At 51.7% G+C, this 16007-nt stretch overlaps 1 protein-coding gene across 1 annotated transcript; it reads left to right on the top strand.

Annotated features, from left to right (window-relative positions):
- Window positions 1–10698: 10698 nt before the first annotated feature.
- LOC138360868 (uncharacterized) lies at window positions 10699–13806 on the top strand. The gene has a single exon (XM_069320381.1). It carries the CDS (start codon window positions 10987–10989, stop codon window positions 13663–13665), a length of 2679 nt encoding a protein of 892 aa, XP_069176482.1. The 5' UTR covers window positions 10699–10986; the 3' UTR covers window positions 13666–13806.
- Window positions 13807–16007: the final 2201 nt, after the last annotated feature.

Genomic DNA, 16007 nt, shown 5'->3' with positions numbered 1-16007 from the left:
TAGGCGGCCCTTTATGTGCCTCTAGGCGGCCCTTTATGTGCCTTTAGGTGGCCCCTTTATGTGCCTGTAGGCGGCCCATTATGTGCCTCTAGGCGGCCCTTTATGTACCTCTAGGCGGCCCTTTATGTGCCTCTAGGCGGCCCTTTATGTGCCTCTAGGCGGTCCTTTATGTACCTCTAGGCGGTCCCTTTATGTGCCTCTAGGCGGCCCCTTTATGTGCCTCTAGGCGGTCCCTTTATGTGCCTCTAGGCGGCCCTTTATGTGCCTCTAGGCGGCCCTTTATGTGCCTCTAGGTGGCCCTTTATGTGCCTCTAGGCGGCCCTTTATGTGCCTCTAGGCGGCCCTTTATGTGCCTCTAGGCGGCCCTTTATGTGCCTCTAGGCGGCCCTTTATGTGCCTCTAGGCGGCCCTTTATGTGCCTCTAGGCGGTCCCTTTATGTGCCTGTAGGCGGCCCTTTATGTGCCTCTAGGCGGCCCCTTTATGTACCTCTAGGCGGCCCCTTTATGGCCTCTAGGCGGCCCTTTATGTGCCTCTAGGCGGCCCTTTATGTACCTCTAGGCGGCCCTTTATGTGCCTGTAGGCGGCCCCTTTATGTGCCTCTAGGCGGCCCCTTTATGTGCCTCTAGGCGGCCACTTTATGTGCCTCTAGGCGGCCCTCTATGTGCCTGTAGGCGGCCCTTTATGTACCTCTAGGCGGCCCCTTTATGTGCCTCTAGGCGGCCACTTTATGTGCCTCTAGGCGGCCCTTTATGTACCTCTAGGCGGCCCTTTATGTGCCTCTAGGCGGCCACTTTATGTGCCTCTAGGCGGCCCTTTATGTGCCTCTAGGCGGCCCTTTATGTGCCTCTAGGCGGCCCTTTATGTGCCTCTAGGTGGCCCCTTTATGTGCCTGTAGGCGGCCCATTATGTGCCTCTAGGCGGCCCTCTATGTACCTCTAGGCGGCCCTTTATGTACCTCTAGGCGGTCCCTTTATGTACCTCTAGGCGGCCCTTTATGTGCCTCTTGGCGGCCCTTTATGTGCCTCTAGGCGGCCCTTTATGTGCCTCTAGGCGGCCCTTTATGTACCTCTAGGCAGCCCTTTATGTGCCTCTAGGCGGCCTTTTATGTACCTCTAGGCGGCCCTTTATGTGCCTCTAGGCGGTCCCTTTATGTGCCTCTAGGCGGCCCTTTATGTGCCTCTAGGCGGCCCTTTATGTGCCTCTAGGTGGCCCTTTATGTGCCTCTAGGCGGCCCTTTATGTGCCTCTAGGCGGCCCTTTATGTGCCTCTAGGCGGCCCTTTATGTGCCTCTAGGCGGCCCTTTATGTGCCTCTAGGCGGCCCTTTATGTGCCTCTAGGCGGTCCCTTTATGTGCCTGTAGGCGGCCCTTTATGTGCCTCTAGGCGGCCCCTTTATGTACCTCTAGGCGGCCCCTTTATGGCCTCTAGGCGGCCCTTTATGTGCCTCTAGGCGGCCCTTTATGTACCTCTAGGCGGCCCGTTATGTGCCTGTAGGCGGCCCCTTTATGTGCCTCTAGGCGGCCCCTTTATGTGCCTCTACGCGGCCACTTTATGTGCCTCTAGGCGGCCCTCTATGTGCCTGTAGGCGGCCCTTTATGTACCTCTAGGCGGCCCCTTTATGTGCCTCTAGGCGGCCACTTTATGTGCCTCTAGGCGGCCCTTTATGTACCTCTAGGCGGCCCTTTATGTGCCTCTAGGCGGCCACTTTATGTGCCTCTAGGCAGCCCTTTATGTGCCTCTAGGCGGCCCTTTATGTGCCTCTAGGCGGCCCTTTATGTGCCTCTAGGTGGCCCCTTTATGTGCCTGTAGGCGGCCCATTATGTGCCTCTAGGCGGTCCCTTTATGTGCCTCTAGGCGGCCCTTTATGTACCTCTAGGCAGCCCTTTATGTGCCTCTAGGCGGCCCTTTATGTACCTCTAGGCGGCCCTTTATGTGCCTCTAGGCGGTCCCTTTATGTGCCTCTAGGCGGCCATTTATGCACCACTAGGCGGCCATTTATGTGCCTATAGGCGGCCCTTTATATACCTCCAGGAGACCCTTTATATACTTGTATGCGGCCCATTATGTCCCTCTAGACGGCCCCTTTATGTCCCTCTAGACGGCCCCTTTATGTCCCTCTAGACGGCCCCTTTATGTGCCTCTAGGCGGCCCATTATGTCCCTCTAGACGGCCCCTTTATGTCCCTCTAGACGGCCCCTTTATGTCCCTCTAGACGGCCCCTTTATGTGCCTCTAGGCGGCCCATTATGTCCCTCTAGACGGCCCCTTTATGTCCCTCTAGACGGCCCCTTTATGTGCCTCTAGGCGGCCCTTTATGTATCTCTAGGTGGCCCTTTATGTACCTCTAGGCGGCCCCTTTATGTATCTCTAGGTGGCCCTTTATGTATCTCTAGGTGGCCCTTTATGTACCTCTAGGCGGCGTTTTATGTTCCTCTAGGCGGCCCCTTTATGTGCCTGTAGGCGGCACCTTTATGTACCTCTAGGCGGCCCCTTTATCTGCCTGTAGGCGGCCCCTTTATGTACCTCTAGGCGGCCCCTTTATGTGCCTGTAGGCGGCCCCTTTATGTGCCTGTAGGCGGCCCCTTTATGTGCCTGTTGGCGGCCTCTTTATGTGCCTGTAGGCGGCCCGTTTATGTGCCTGTAGGCGGCCCCTTTATGTACCTCTAGGCGGCCCCTTTATGTGCCTGTAGGCGGCCTCTTTATGTGCCTGTAGGCGGCCCCTTTATGTGCCTGTAGGCGGCCCCTTTATGTACCTCTAGGCGGCCCCTTTATGTGCCTCTAGGTGGCCCCTTTATGTGCCTCTAGGTGGCCCCTTTATGTGCCTGTAGGCGGCCCCTTTATGTGCCTGTAGGCGGCCCCTTTATGTGCCTCTAGGTGGCCCCTTTATGTGCCTCTAGGTGGCCCCTTTATGTGCCTCTAGGTGGCCCCTTTATGTGCCTCTAGGTGGCCCCTTTATGTACCTCTAGGTGGCCCCTTTATGTGCCTCTAGGCGGCCCCTTTATGTGCTTCTAGGTGGCCCCTTTATGTACCTCTAGGTGGCCCCTTTATGTGCCTCTAGGTGGCCCCTTTATGTGCCTCTAGGCGGCCCCTTTATGTACCTCTAGGCGGCCCCTTTATGCGCCTCTAGGGGGCCCCTTTATGTGTGTCTAGGCGGGCTTGTATATGCCTCTGAGCGGCCTCTTTATGTACCTCTAGGTGGCCCCTTTATGTACCTCTAGACGGACCTTTATGTGCCTCTAAGCGACCATTTATATGCCTATAAGCGGCCACTTTATGGACCTCTAGGCGGTTCCTTTATGTGCCTCTCGGCGGCCTTCTATGTACCTATAGGTGGCCCATTTATGTACCTCTTGGCGGCCTTTATGTTCTTCTAGGTGGCCCCTTTATGTGCCTCTAGGCGGCCTTTTATGTGCCTGTAGGCAGCCACTTTATGTATCATTAGGCCTTTTTGTAGATCTTGGCGGCCCTTTATGTGCCTCTAGGCGGCCCTTTATGTGCCTCTAGGCGGACCTTTATGTACCTCTAGGCGGCCCTTTATGTACCTCTAGGTGGCCCCTTTATGTTCCTCTAGGCGGCCCTTTATGTGCCTCTAGGCGGCCCTTTATGTGCCTCTAGGCGGTCCCTTTATGTGCCTCTAGGCGGCCCTTTATGTGCCTCTAGGCGGCCCATTATGTACCTCTAGGCGGCCCTTTATGTGCCTCTAGGCGGCTCCTTTATGTATCTCTAGGCGGCCCCTTTATGTGCCTCCTGGCGGCCCTTTATGTGCCTCTAGGTGGCCCTTTATGTGCATCTAGGCGGCCCCTTTATGTGCCTCTTGGCGGCCCTGTATGTGCCTCTAGGTGGCCCTTTATGTGCCTCTAGGCGGTCCCTTTATGTGCCTCTAGGCGGCTCTTTATGTGCCTCTAGGTGGCCCCTTTATGTGCCTCTAGGCGGCCACTTTATGTGCCTCTAGGCGGCCCATTATGTGCATCTAGGCGGTCCCTTTATGTGCCTCTAGGTGGTCCCTTTATGTGCCTCTAGGCGGTCCCTTTATGTACCTCTAGGCGGCCCTTTATGTGCCTCTAGGCGGTCCCTTTATGTGCCTCTAGGCGGTCCTTTATGTTCCTCTAGGCGGTCCCTTTATGTGCCTCTAGGCGGCCCTTTATGTGCCTCTAGGCGGCCCATTATGTACCTCTAGGCGGCCCTTTATGTGCATGTAGGCGGCCCCTTTATGTGCCTCTAGGCGGCCCATTATGTACCTCTAGGCGGCCACTTTATGTGCCTCTAGGCGGCCCTTTATGTGCCTGTAGGCGGCCCCTTTATGTGCCTCTAGGCGGCCCTTTATGTGCCTCTAGGCGGCTCCTTTATGTACCTCTAGGCGGCCCCTTTATGTGCCTCTTGGCGGCCCTTTATGTGCCTCTAGGTGGCCCTTTATGTGCCTCTAGGCGGCCCCTTTATGTGCCTCTTGGCGGCCCTTTATGTGCCTCTAGGTGGCCCTTTATGTGCCTCTAGGCGGCCCATTATGTACCTCTAGGCGGCTCTTTATGTGCCTCTAGGCGGCCCTTTATGTGCCTGTAGGCGGCCCCTTTATGTGCCTCTAGGCGGCTCTTTATGTGCCTCTAGGTGGCCCCTTTATGTGCCTCTAGGCGGCCCTTTATGTGCCTCTAGGCGGCCCTTTATGTGCCTCTAGGTGGCCCTTTATGTGCCTCTAGGCGGCCCTTTATGTGCCTCTAGATGGCCCCTTTATGTGCCTCTAGGCGGCCACTTTATGTGCCTCTAGGCGGCCCATTATGTGCCTCTAGGCGGCCCTTTATGTGCTTCTAGGCGGTCCCTTTATGTGCCTCTAGGCGGTCCCTTTATGTGCCTCTAGGCGGTCCCTTTATGTGCCTCTAGGCGGCCACTTTATGTGCCTCAAGGCGGCCCTTTATGTGCCTCTAGGCGGTCCTTTATGTACCTCTAGGCGGTCCCTTTATGTGCCTCTAGGCGGCCCCTTTATGTGCCTCTAGGCGGTCCCTTTATGTGCCTCTAGGCGGCCCTTTATGTGCCTCTAGGCGGCCCTTTATGTGCCTCTAGGTGGCCCTTTATGTGCCTCTAGGCGGTCCCTTTATGTGCCTCTAGGCGGTCCCTTTATGTGCCTCTAGGCGGTCCCTTTATGTGCCTCTAGGCGGCCACTTTATGTGCCTCTAGGCGGCCCTTTATGTGCCTCTAGGCGGTCCTTTATGTACCTCTAGGCGGTCCCTTTATGTGCCTCTAGGCGGCCCCTTTATGTGCCTCTAGGCGGTCCCTTTATGTGCCTCTAGGCGGCCCTTTATGTGCCTCTTGGCGGCCCTTTATGTGCCTCTAGGTGGCCCTTTATGTGCCTCTAGGCGGTCCCTTTATGTGCCTCTAGGCGGTCCCTTTATGTACCTCTAGGCGGCCCTTTATGTGCCTCTAGGTGGCCCTTTATGTGCCTCTAGGCGGTCCCTTTATGTGCCTCTAGGCGGTCCCTTTATGTGCCTCTAGGTGGTCCCTTTATGTGCCTCTAGGCGGCCCTTTATGTGCCTTATAGGCGGCCCTTTATGTGCCTCTAGGCGGTCCCTTTATGTGCCTCTTGGCGGCCCCTTTATGTGCCTCTAGGCGGCCCATTATGTACCTCTAGGCGGCCCTTTATGTGCCTGTAGGCGGCCCCTTTATGTGCCTCTAGGCGGCCCATTATGTACCTCTAGGCGGCCACTTTATGTGCCTCTAGGCGGCCCCTTTATGTGCCTGTAGGCGGCTCTTTATGTGCCTGTAGGCGGCCCCTTTATGTGCCTCTAGGCGGCCCTTTATGTGCCTCTAGGCGGCCCTTTATGTGCCTCTAGGCGGTCCCTTTATGTGCCTCTAGGCGGTCCCTTTATATGCCTCTAGGCGGCCCCTTTATGTGCCTCTAGGCGGCCCCTTTATGTGCCTGTAGGCGGCCCCTTTATGTGCCTCTAGGCGGCCCCTTTATGTGCCTGTAGGCGGCCCTTTATGTGCCTCTAGGCGGCCCTTTATGTGCCTCTAGGCGGCCCCTTTATGTGCCTGTAGGCGGCCCTTTATGTGCCTCTAGGCGGCCCTTTATGTGCCTTTAGGTGGCCCCTTTATGTGCCTGTAGGCGTCCCATTATGTGCCTCTAGGCGGCCCTTTATGTACCTCTAGGCGGCCCTTTATGTGCCTCTAGGCGGCCCTTTATGTGCCTCTAAGCGGTCCTTTATGTACCTCTAGGCGGTCCCTTTATGTGCCTCTAGGCGGCCCCTTTATGTGCCTCTAGGCGGTCCCTTTATGTGCCTCTAGGCGGCCCTTTATGTGCCTCTAGGCGGCCCTTTATGTGCCTCTAGGTGGCCCTTTATGTGCCTCTAGGCGGCCCTTTATGTGCCTCTAGGCGGCCCTTTATGTGCCTCTAGGCGGCCCTTTATGTGCCTCTAGGCGGCCCTTTATGTGCCTCTAGGCGGCCCTTTATGTGCCTCTAGGCGGTCCCTTTATGTGCCTGTAGGCGGCCCTTTATGTGCCTCTAGGCGGCCCCTTTATGTACCTCTAGGCGGCCCCTTTATGGCCTCTAGGCGGCCCTTTATGTGCCTCTAGGCGGCCCTTTATGTACCTCTAGGCGGCCCTTTATGTGCCTGTAGGCGGCCCCTTTATGTGCCTCTAGGCGGCCCCTTTATGTGCCTCTAGGCGGCCACTTTATGTGCCTCTAGGCGGCCCTCTATGTGCCTGAAGGCGGCCCTTTATGTACCTCTAGGCGGCCCCTTTATGTGCCTCTAGGCGGCCACTTTATGTGCCTCTAGGCGGCCCTTTATGTACCTCTAGGCGGCCCTTTATGTGCCTCTAGGCGGCCACTTTATGTGCCTCTAGGCGGCCCTTTATGTGCCTCTAGGCGGCCCTTTATGTGCCTCTAGGCGGCCCTTTATGTGCCTCTAGGTGGCCCCTTTATGTGCCTGTAGGCGGCCCATTATGTGCCTCTAGGCGGCCCTCTATGTACCTCTAGGCGGCCCTTTATGTACCTCTAGGCGGTCCCTTTATGTACCTCTAGGCGGCCCTTTATGTGCCTCTAGGCGGCCCTTTATGTGCCTCTAGGCGGCCCTTTATGTGCCTCTAGGCGGCCCTTTATGTACCTCTAGGCAGCCCTTTATGTGCCTCTAGGCGGCCCTTTATGTACCTCTAGGCGGCCCTTTATGTGCCTCTAGGCGGTCCCTTTATGTGCCTCTAGGCGGCCCTTTATGTGCCTCTAGGCGGCCCTTTATGTGCCTCTTGGTGGCCCTTTATGTGCCTCTAGGCGGCCCTTTATGTGCCTCTAGGCGGCCCTTTATGTGCCTCTAGGCGGCCCTTTATGTGCCTCTAGGCGGCCCTTTATGTGCCTCTAGGCGGCCCTTTATGTGCCTCTAGGCGGCCCTTTATGTGCCTCTAGGCGGTCCCTTTATGTGCCTGTAGGCGGCCCTTTATGTGCCTCTAGGCGGCCCCTTTATGTACCTCTAGGCGGCCCCTTTATGGCCTCTAGGCGGCCCTTTATGTGCCTCTAGGCGGCCCTTTATGTACCTCTAGGCGGCCCTTTATGTGCCTGTAGGCGGCCCCTTTATGTGCCTCTAGGCGGCCCCTTTATGTGCCTCTAGGCGGCCACTTTATGTGCCTCTAGGCGGCCCTCTATGTGCCTGTAGGCGGCCCTTTATGTACCTCTAGGCGGCCCCTTTATGTGCCTCTAGGCGGCCACTTTATGTGCCTCTAGGCGGCCCTTTATGTACCTCTAGGCGGCCCTTTATGTGCCTCTAGGCGAGCACTTTATGTGCCTCTAGGCGGCCCTTTATGTGCCTCTAGGCGGCCCTTTATGTGCCTCTAGGCGGCCCTTTATGTGCCTCTAGGTGGCCCCTTTATGTGCCTGTAGGCGGCCCATTATGTGCCTCTAGGCGGTCCCTTTATGTGCCTCTAGGCGGCCCTTTATGTACCTCTAGGCAGCCCTTTATGTGCCTCTAGGCGGCCCTTTATGTACCTCTAGGCGGCCCTTTATGTGCCTCTAGGCGGTCCCTTTATGTGCCTCTAGGCGGCCATTTATGCACCACTAGGCGGCCATTTATGTGCCTATAGGCGGCCCTTTATATACCTCCAGGAGACCCTTTATATACTTGTATGCGGCCCATTATGTCCCTCTAGACGGCCCCTTTATGTCCCTCTAGACGGCCCCTTTATGTCCCTCTAGACGGCCCCTTTATGTCCCTCTAGACGGCCCCTTTATGTGCCTCTAGGCGGCCCATTATGTCCCTCTAGACGGCCCCTTTATGTCCCTCTAGACGGCCCCTTTATGTGCCTCTAGGCGGCCCTTTATGTATCTCTAGGTGGCCCTTTATGTACCTCTAGGCGGCGTTTTATGTTCCTCTAGGCGGCCCCTTTATGTGCCTGTAGGCGGCACCTTTATGTACCTCTAGGCGGCCCCTTTATCTGCCTGTAGGCGGCCCCTTTATGTACCTCTAGGCGGCCCCTTTATGTGCCTGTAGGCGGCCCCTTTATGTGCCTGTAGGCGGCCCCTTTATGTGCCTGTTGGCGGCCTCTTTATGTGCCTGTAGGCGGCCCCTTTATGTGCCTGTAGGCGGCCCCTTTATGTACCTCTAGGCGGCCCCTTTATGTGCCTGTAGGCGGCCTCTTTATGTGCCTGTAGGCGGCCCCTTTATGTGCCTGTAGGCGGCCCCTTTATGTACCTCTAGGCGGCCCCTTTATGTGCCTCTAGGTGGCCCCTTTATGTGCCTCTAGGTGGCCCCTTTATGTGCCTGTAGGCGGCCCCTTTATGTGCCTGTAGGCGCCCCTTTTATGTGCCTCTAGGTGGCCCCTTTATGTGCCTCTAGGTGGCCCCTTTATGTGCCTCTAGGTGGCCCCTTTATGTGCCTCTAGGTGGCCCCTTTATGTACCTCTAGGTGGCCCCTTTATGTGCCTCTAGGCGGCCCCTTTATGTGCCTCTAGGTGGCCCCTTTATGTACCTCTAGGTGGCCCCTTTATGTGCCTCTAGGTGGCCCCTTTATGTGCCTCTAGGCGGCCCCTTTATGTACCTCTAGGCGGCCCCTTTATGCGCCTCTAGGGGGCCCCTTTATGTGTGTCTAGGCGGGCTTGTATATGCCTCTGAGCGGCCTCTTTATGTACCTCTAGGTGGCCCCTTTATGTACCTCTAGACGGACCTTTATGTGCCTCTAAGCGACCATTTATATGCCTATAAGCGGCCACTTTATGGACCTCTAGGCGGTTCCTTTATGTGCCTCTCGGCGGCCTTCTATGTACCTATAGGTGGCCCATTTATGTACCTCTTGGCGGCCTTTATGTTCTTCTAGGTGGCCCCTTTATGTGCCTCTAGGCGGCCTTTTATGTGCCTGTAGGCAGCCACTTTATGTATCATTAGGCCTTTTTGTAGATCTTGGCGGCCCTTTATGTGCCTCTAGGCGGCCCTTTATGTGCCTCTAGGCGGACCTTTATGTACCTCTAGGCGGCCCTTTATGTACCTCTAGGTGGCCCCTTTATGTTCCTCTAGGCGGCCCGTTTATGCGCCTGTAGGCGGCCTCTTTATGCGCCTCTAGGAAGGCCCCCTTATGCGCCTCTAGGGAGGCCCCTTTATGCGCCTCTAGGCGGCCCTCCATCGTTGCTCCTATGCGAGACGCTCAGGAGACGGAAGTTTGCTTGTAGTAAACTCCATGTAAGTTGTGAACATTGTACTGTGAATATTGTCCACAAGAGAGCGGAGGGGAAGAGGGCGATTGACCCAGAAGCTCAGATGGGAACCCTAACAAGAAAATAAATGAATATTTTAAATCCCAGTTAATATGGTATAGCAAAGTTCGTCGTGGAGATCGCTTTGGCACTGTGCAAAGTTGTTCTCGCTACATATATTCCATCCCCTGTTGGGCACATACCCAGCAGGAATTAGTGTTAGAAATATGGTGAGGCTAGCTTCCTAGGTCTGCTCTTCAACCTCGCATTGACAGGCATTAAGTTTTATTGATATAGATTTATTGTTTCTTGTTCTCCTTTCTGTTGATATAGTTAACAACTTATCATTATTACCTTTGATATAACTTTTCATCCTTTTAACTACATCAATCATGTCATCTATACTTTTCGAAGAATGTGTAAACATAGCTTCCTTAATCTCTCTTAATAAGGGAGATTTCTAATTCCTGAGATCAACTTTGTCATTCTTCTCTTTACGGGTTCAAGTTAAATTATGTCCAGTATATTGTATGTTGACCAAACTGAACTGCATAATCTAAATAGGTCCTTACAAGAGCAAGATAAAGGCAGAGAATAACATTACTAAATGCTACACCGTATATTTCTGTGTGAGAAAATGAGCACCATTACTCTACCTAAACCAGAAGCCAACACCACAATGATCACAGGAGTTAGGTCAAAATATTGACAAGTTTTAAGTTATAAAATAAAACAAAATGCAGGAGACAGACTTTGTAATTTTATTTGTTTTAGTGATCTCAAAAATGTATTTATGGCCGAATGTTTAACACTAACATCTTGTTTTAATAACGTTAAATTGTTCTTCCAGATGACAGAAATCTGAAGAGTATAAAGACAGAAGAAATTAAATAGTTAAAGAACAAACTGAAAATAAAAAATAAAGCTGGAACCGAATATTGCATTAACATGTGAACACGTTTCTTAAAATTGGATTTTTTTGGAAATCACTTATATTTTTGGTCAATTAAGTGACTGTAATGTGGTTAATGCAGTCGGATCATCACCGATTAGATCCGAGTTTGATTCCCTGGCAGTGTGAGGTGCTCAGCCACCTGATACCTCTGTTCACCTAGCAGTAAATATTAACCTGGAAATTAGTCAACTGTTGAGGGATACATCCTGAGGAAGGTCTGTCGTTGGCTTAGGAAGGCCTACACAAGCTGCCCGTCTCCGACAGTGGGAAACAATGTTATGTTTTTAAACTTAATAAATAACAAAACCAGTGTGGGTCATTTTCTGCTTGTGTGAAACTTGACAACAGTTGTGTGAGGTGAGAATCATACGGCCCAATATGGCGGCCTCGAGTCCTGTTATCCAACCGGAAGATGTGAACAGACTGCGGTATGGGCTGGCTGTGAATAAGGCAGGACGAGACGCGCTAGCAAGTGTGTTTATGTGGTCGTACCGGGGCACCTTCCCAGTAGTGACTTACCTCACTCAGGACTTGGGGTACACTAATGCTCAGTACAGGCGTGTCTTCGATGATCACCAGAGGGATAAACTCGAAGCTTCCTCTGACGCGGCAACTTTTGACATCACCCTGTTGTATAAACTCCTGCAACGTGTGTGTGGTCTGGCTGAGATGAATAACCCCACGTGGACCACTCCAGGGCCTCAGGGACCATCACTTGAACACCTCATTTACAGCCTGAAGCAACACCGAAACACGTTGGCCCATGATAATGTGGGAATGTCAGAGCAAGATCTTACGTCAACACTGATGGAGCTCAGTGACTTATTGGCCAAGATGCTGGCAGAGGCCGGCGTCCGGTGTGGGGCAAACAGCCAGGATGTGGACCACGTGACCAGAGATGTCACCAAGTATATTGGTGGTCTGCTAGAGAAGGTCAGAGAGCCGCTGGATCCCTCAGATGTGGCGTACTTGCCACAGCTCCGCCAGGATATTAAGATGTTCAAAAGCCACATCACAGAAGAGATTAAGCAGATGAGCAAGCAGGAGCTAACTGACGGGTATAAACTGCTGTACCAGATTGTTCCCGCACCCTGGCTCCTCCTCATCATTAACTACAACCCAAGTCTTGCTTTTACAAGACTGCGACTCCTTGAAGATCCCGTTATAGGGGCAAGACCCTCCCACGCTGCCAAGGGTCAGGATATAAACTATGAAGACATCTTGAGTATGAGACGAGAAGACGGAAGAGTCCCTCAGTGTGTCCTCCTGACGGGGGAAGGTGGTATGGGCAAGACAACTTTACTCAAGCTCATCCTCGAGAAGTGGGTAGAGGACCCTGATGCCATACGTCACCTGGGCACTGTGGACCTCGTTTTCTATGTACAGTGCAGGGACTCACATCTTAATACCTTCGATGGTCTCCTCCGCCAGTTGCTGCCTCAAACACTTAGTGATGCTGACACTGATTTCCAGCTGTTTAAGGAGATAATCTTGAGCTTAAATATATTAGTCCTGATTGACGGCTACGACGAGGTCAACGACCATTCAGGAAGGCTGGTGAAGGAGCTGTTGCACCTGCCTGGCAAGGATGTGAGGTTGGTGATAACCACACGGCCGGGGTGGGACCAACAACTGTCACAGCTCGTCCCACACACCAGACCTCGCTGCAACATCCTCGTCTTGGGCATCACTCCAGAACGTCGCGTGGAGTTCGCCGAGAGAACCATCAAGGTGCTGGTGGAGGAAGACTGCCAACGGAGTGTCATCGCAGGTAGATTTACCCAGCGGCTGGAGCAGATGAGTCAGTTCCTGGGTGAGTACCTCAACACTCCACTCACCTTGACATTGTTGGCGCTGCTGTGTGTCGAGGCTCCAGAAGAATTTAACAACCTCACCACAAACACTCAAGTCTACGAGAAGATTCGTGACTTCATAACCAGCAAATTAGTGTCCAGACTCACAGACAAACACGTGACCGAACCCAAAAGAAAATGTGAGGAAAATGTGAAAAAGTTTTTGAGGTTCTTAGAAGAGATTAGTTTAAGAGGGATCCAGAGGAAGGAGTACGACCTTTGGCCAGAGACGGAAGCGGAGATTAGGGAGAAGTGTGACACTTTGGGGCTGCCGCAGGAGGAGGTCTTGTCCAACTATTTCACAAGAACCGGCTACCGTCGGGGCCTCAATGTGGTGTGGGTGTTTGGCTATTTTCACGCCAGGTACCAGGAATATTGTGCCAGCAGGAGGCTGGTCGATCTCTTGTTGAGGGCTGAGCAAGACCGAGGTGATCCAGCATCACACCGTGTGTCAGGGGAAAGGTCTACAATCATTGACCTCTTGGTGGATGTTGTACGTAAGGAAAAACGCTCCTTGGGAGATCACATGAGAGGTTTCGAGTTTGATATTAGCGACGTGCAACAAGAGTTTAGGGAACGCCCCAGATGGCAGAACATTTTACTCAGCACTACCGGGGTACTGTGTGCCCGGGGAGTAGAGCACAGGTTCATTACTCACATAGCTGACCTGTGCAACATGGTAACAAATTCGACTGACGAGCTGTTGAAGCATGTAGCAGAGTCCCGCGGGAGTGAGCATGTCATCCAAGCCGTGTGTGAGAAGCTGCGTACATACCACAGATGGGAAATAGGGAGTGTTGACTCGTGGGTTGTCCTGCCGCTTGTTCTTAAGAAGGTGACACCTAAGAACATTTGCCTAATCATAAACGATACACCCCAACTAATGCCGTGTCTGTCTACACTGTCAGTGCTGGCAAAAATGAAGGTAACCATATACTTAGTTCTTGCATATAGTTTATACAGCAAAGAGATAAACAGTGATATATCAAAACAGTGTTTGGAGAGGCTGACAGCCCCCGACAGTAAGCATACTTTAAAGGAGTTTCTTGGTGTCTTGCCTGAGGCAGCCATACCCCTCCTGCCTCACACCCTCGAGACCCTCAACCTGCGCCTCACACTACAGCAACTGCCCGTCCTCATGCGTCACCTGCCTCGCCTTCCTCACCTGCAGACTCTTGGTAAATATTCATATTTTCCACCATAATTTTTAGGGTTATTTATTAATACCAAAATTATGCAAAGGGCTTCATTCGTCATGTTTAATATAGTAATTCAGATTTATATTGTTTACATATATGTTTACAACCTTATGGACGAAAGACTCCTTATATTGTTTACAAACATAATCACCTTATGCGAGACAAACCCCTTATATTGTTTACAAACATAATCACCTTATGCGAGACAAACCCCTTATATTGTTTACAAACATAATCACCTTATGCGAGACAAACCCCTTATATTGTTTACAAACATAATCACCTTATGCGAGACAAACCCCTTATATTGTTTACAAACATAATCACCTTATGGGAGACACTCACCTTATTTTGTTTACAAATATAATCACCTTAAGGGAGACAAACACCTTACATTGTTTACAAATATAGTCACCTTAAGAGTGATAAAACTTCTACTTCGATTACAAATATAGACTTATTAAGGACGACCACTTCATGAATAATAAATTTTCGAAACATTCCGCTGCTGTATAAATTCTTGTGCATAAATAATTTCATGAAATATTTAGCGACGCCATACTTTTGGTTAAGATGACTTACCACTTTGACTTTGACTCGTGGTACAGATCTCCTTTCACTGTGACCTAATTCTTGTTCAAGATGACCTTTCACTGTAACCTTATTCCTGTTTAGGATGACCTTTTACTGTGACCTAATTCCTGTTCAAGATGACCTTTCACTGTGACCTAATTCCTGTTCAAGATGACCTTTCACTGTGACCTAATTCCTGTTCAAGATGACCTTTCACTGTAACCTTATTCCTGTTTAAGATGACCATTTACTGTGACCTAATTCCTGTTCAAGATGACTTTTTACTGTGACCTAATTCCTGTTTAAGATGACCTTTCACTGTGACCTAATTCCTGTTCAGGATGACCTTTCACTGTGACCTAATTCCTGTTCAAGATGACCTTTCACTGTAACCTTATTCCTGTTTAAGATGACCATTTACTGTGACCTAATTCCTGTTCAAGATGACTTTTTACTGTGACCTAATTCCTGTTTAAGATGACCTTTCACTGTGACCTAATTCCTGTTCAAGATGACCTTTCACTGTGACCTAATTCCTGTTTAAGATGACCTTTCACTGTGACCTAATTCCTGTTCAAGATGACCTTTCACTGTGACCTAATTCCTGTTCAAGATGACCTTTCACACTGACCTAATTCCTGTTCAAGATGACCTTTCACTGTGACCTAATTCCTGTTCAAGATGACCTTTCACACTGACCTAATTCCTGTTTAAGAAGACCTTTCACTGTGACCTTGATCCTTGGTTAATTAGACCTTCCGTAACTTTGATCCTTAATTCAGGTGACCCATCTATCCCTGTGACCTTGATACTTGGTCCAGATGACCTTTCACTGTGACCTTGACTTAGTTTATATGACTTTCTAATGAGACCTTGACCATTGATAAAGATGACCATGACTCTGACCTTGACACAGATGACCTTGACCATTGACACAGATGACCTTGACCATTGACACAGATGACCTTGACCATTGACACAGATGACCTTGACCATTGACACAGATGACCTTGACCATTGATACAGATGACCTTGACCATTGACACAGATGACCTTGACCATTGATACAGATGACCTTGACTGTGACCTTGACCATTGACACGGATGACCTTGACCATTGACACAGATGACCTTGACTGTGACCTTCACCATTGATACAGATGACCTTGATTGTGACCTTGACCATTGACACAGATGACCTTGACCATTGACACAGATGACCTTGACCATTGACACAGATGACCTTGACCATTGATACAGATGACCTTGACTGTGACCTTGACCATTTATACAGATGACCTTGACCGTGGCTTTTAAAAGCTATTAATACATAGTTTAGATGCTATTAATACTGTCCAAAATACGGACTTGTCATTAGGTAATAAACCCAACAGTAAGGTGAGTGGAAGGCTCAGGATGTCTTCTTGTTATATCTTAGAACATACCAGTAACGACCGTGACTGTATATCAGTGTATGTCTTCAGGCATTATCCTGGACGCCACGGGCTACGTGAACCCGGACACTCTGGACGCCACGGGCAACGTGAACCCGGACACTCTGGACGCCACGGGCTACGTGGACCAGGACACTCTGGACGCCTCGGGCTACGTGAACCCGGACACTCTGGACGCCACGGGCTACGTGGACCCGGACACTCTGGACGCCACGGGCTACGTGGACCAGGACACTCTGGACGCCACGGGCTACGTGAACCCGGACACTCTGGACGCCACGGGCTACGTGGACCCGGACACTCTGGACACCACGGGCTAC

This window comes from Procambarus clarkii, unplaced genomic scaffold (genome assembly GCF_040958095.1).
Source record: "Procambarus clarkii isolate CNS0578487 unplaced genomic scaffold, FALCON_Pclarkii_2.0 HiC_scaffold_125, whole genome shotgun sequence".
In the NCBI taxonomy this organism is placed as follows: domain Eukaryota; kingdom Metazoa; phylum Arthropoda; class Malacostraca; order Decapoda; family Cambaridae; genus Procambarus; species Procambarus clarkii.
The sequence above is the reverse complement of the archived record's forward strand: the minus strand, read 5'-3'. Positions and strand labels throughout refer to the sequence as shown.

Coding starts and splice junctions, on each gene's coding strand:
- LOC138360868 (XM_069320381.1), top strand. CDS start 10,987: ATGGCGGCCTCGAGTCCTGTTATCCAACCGGAAGATGTGAACAGACTG.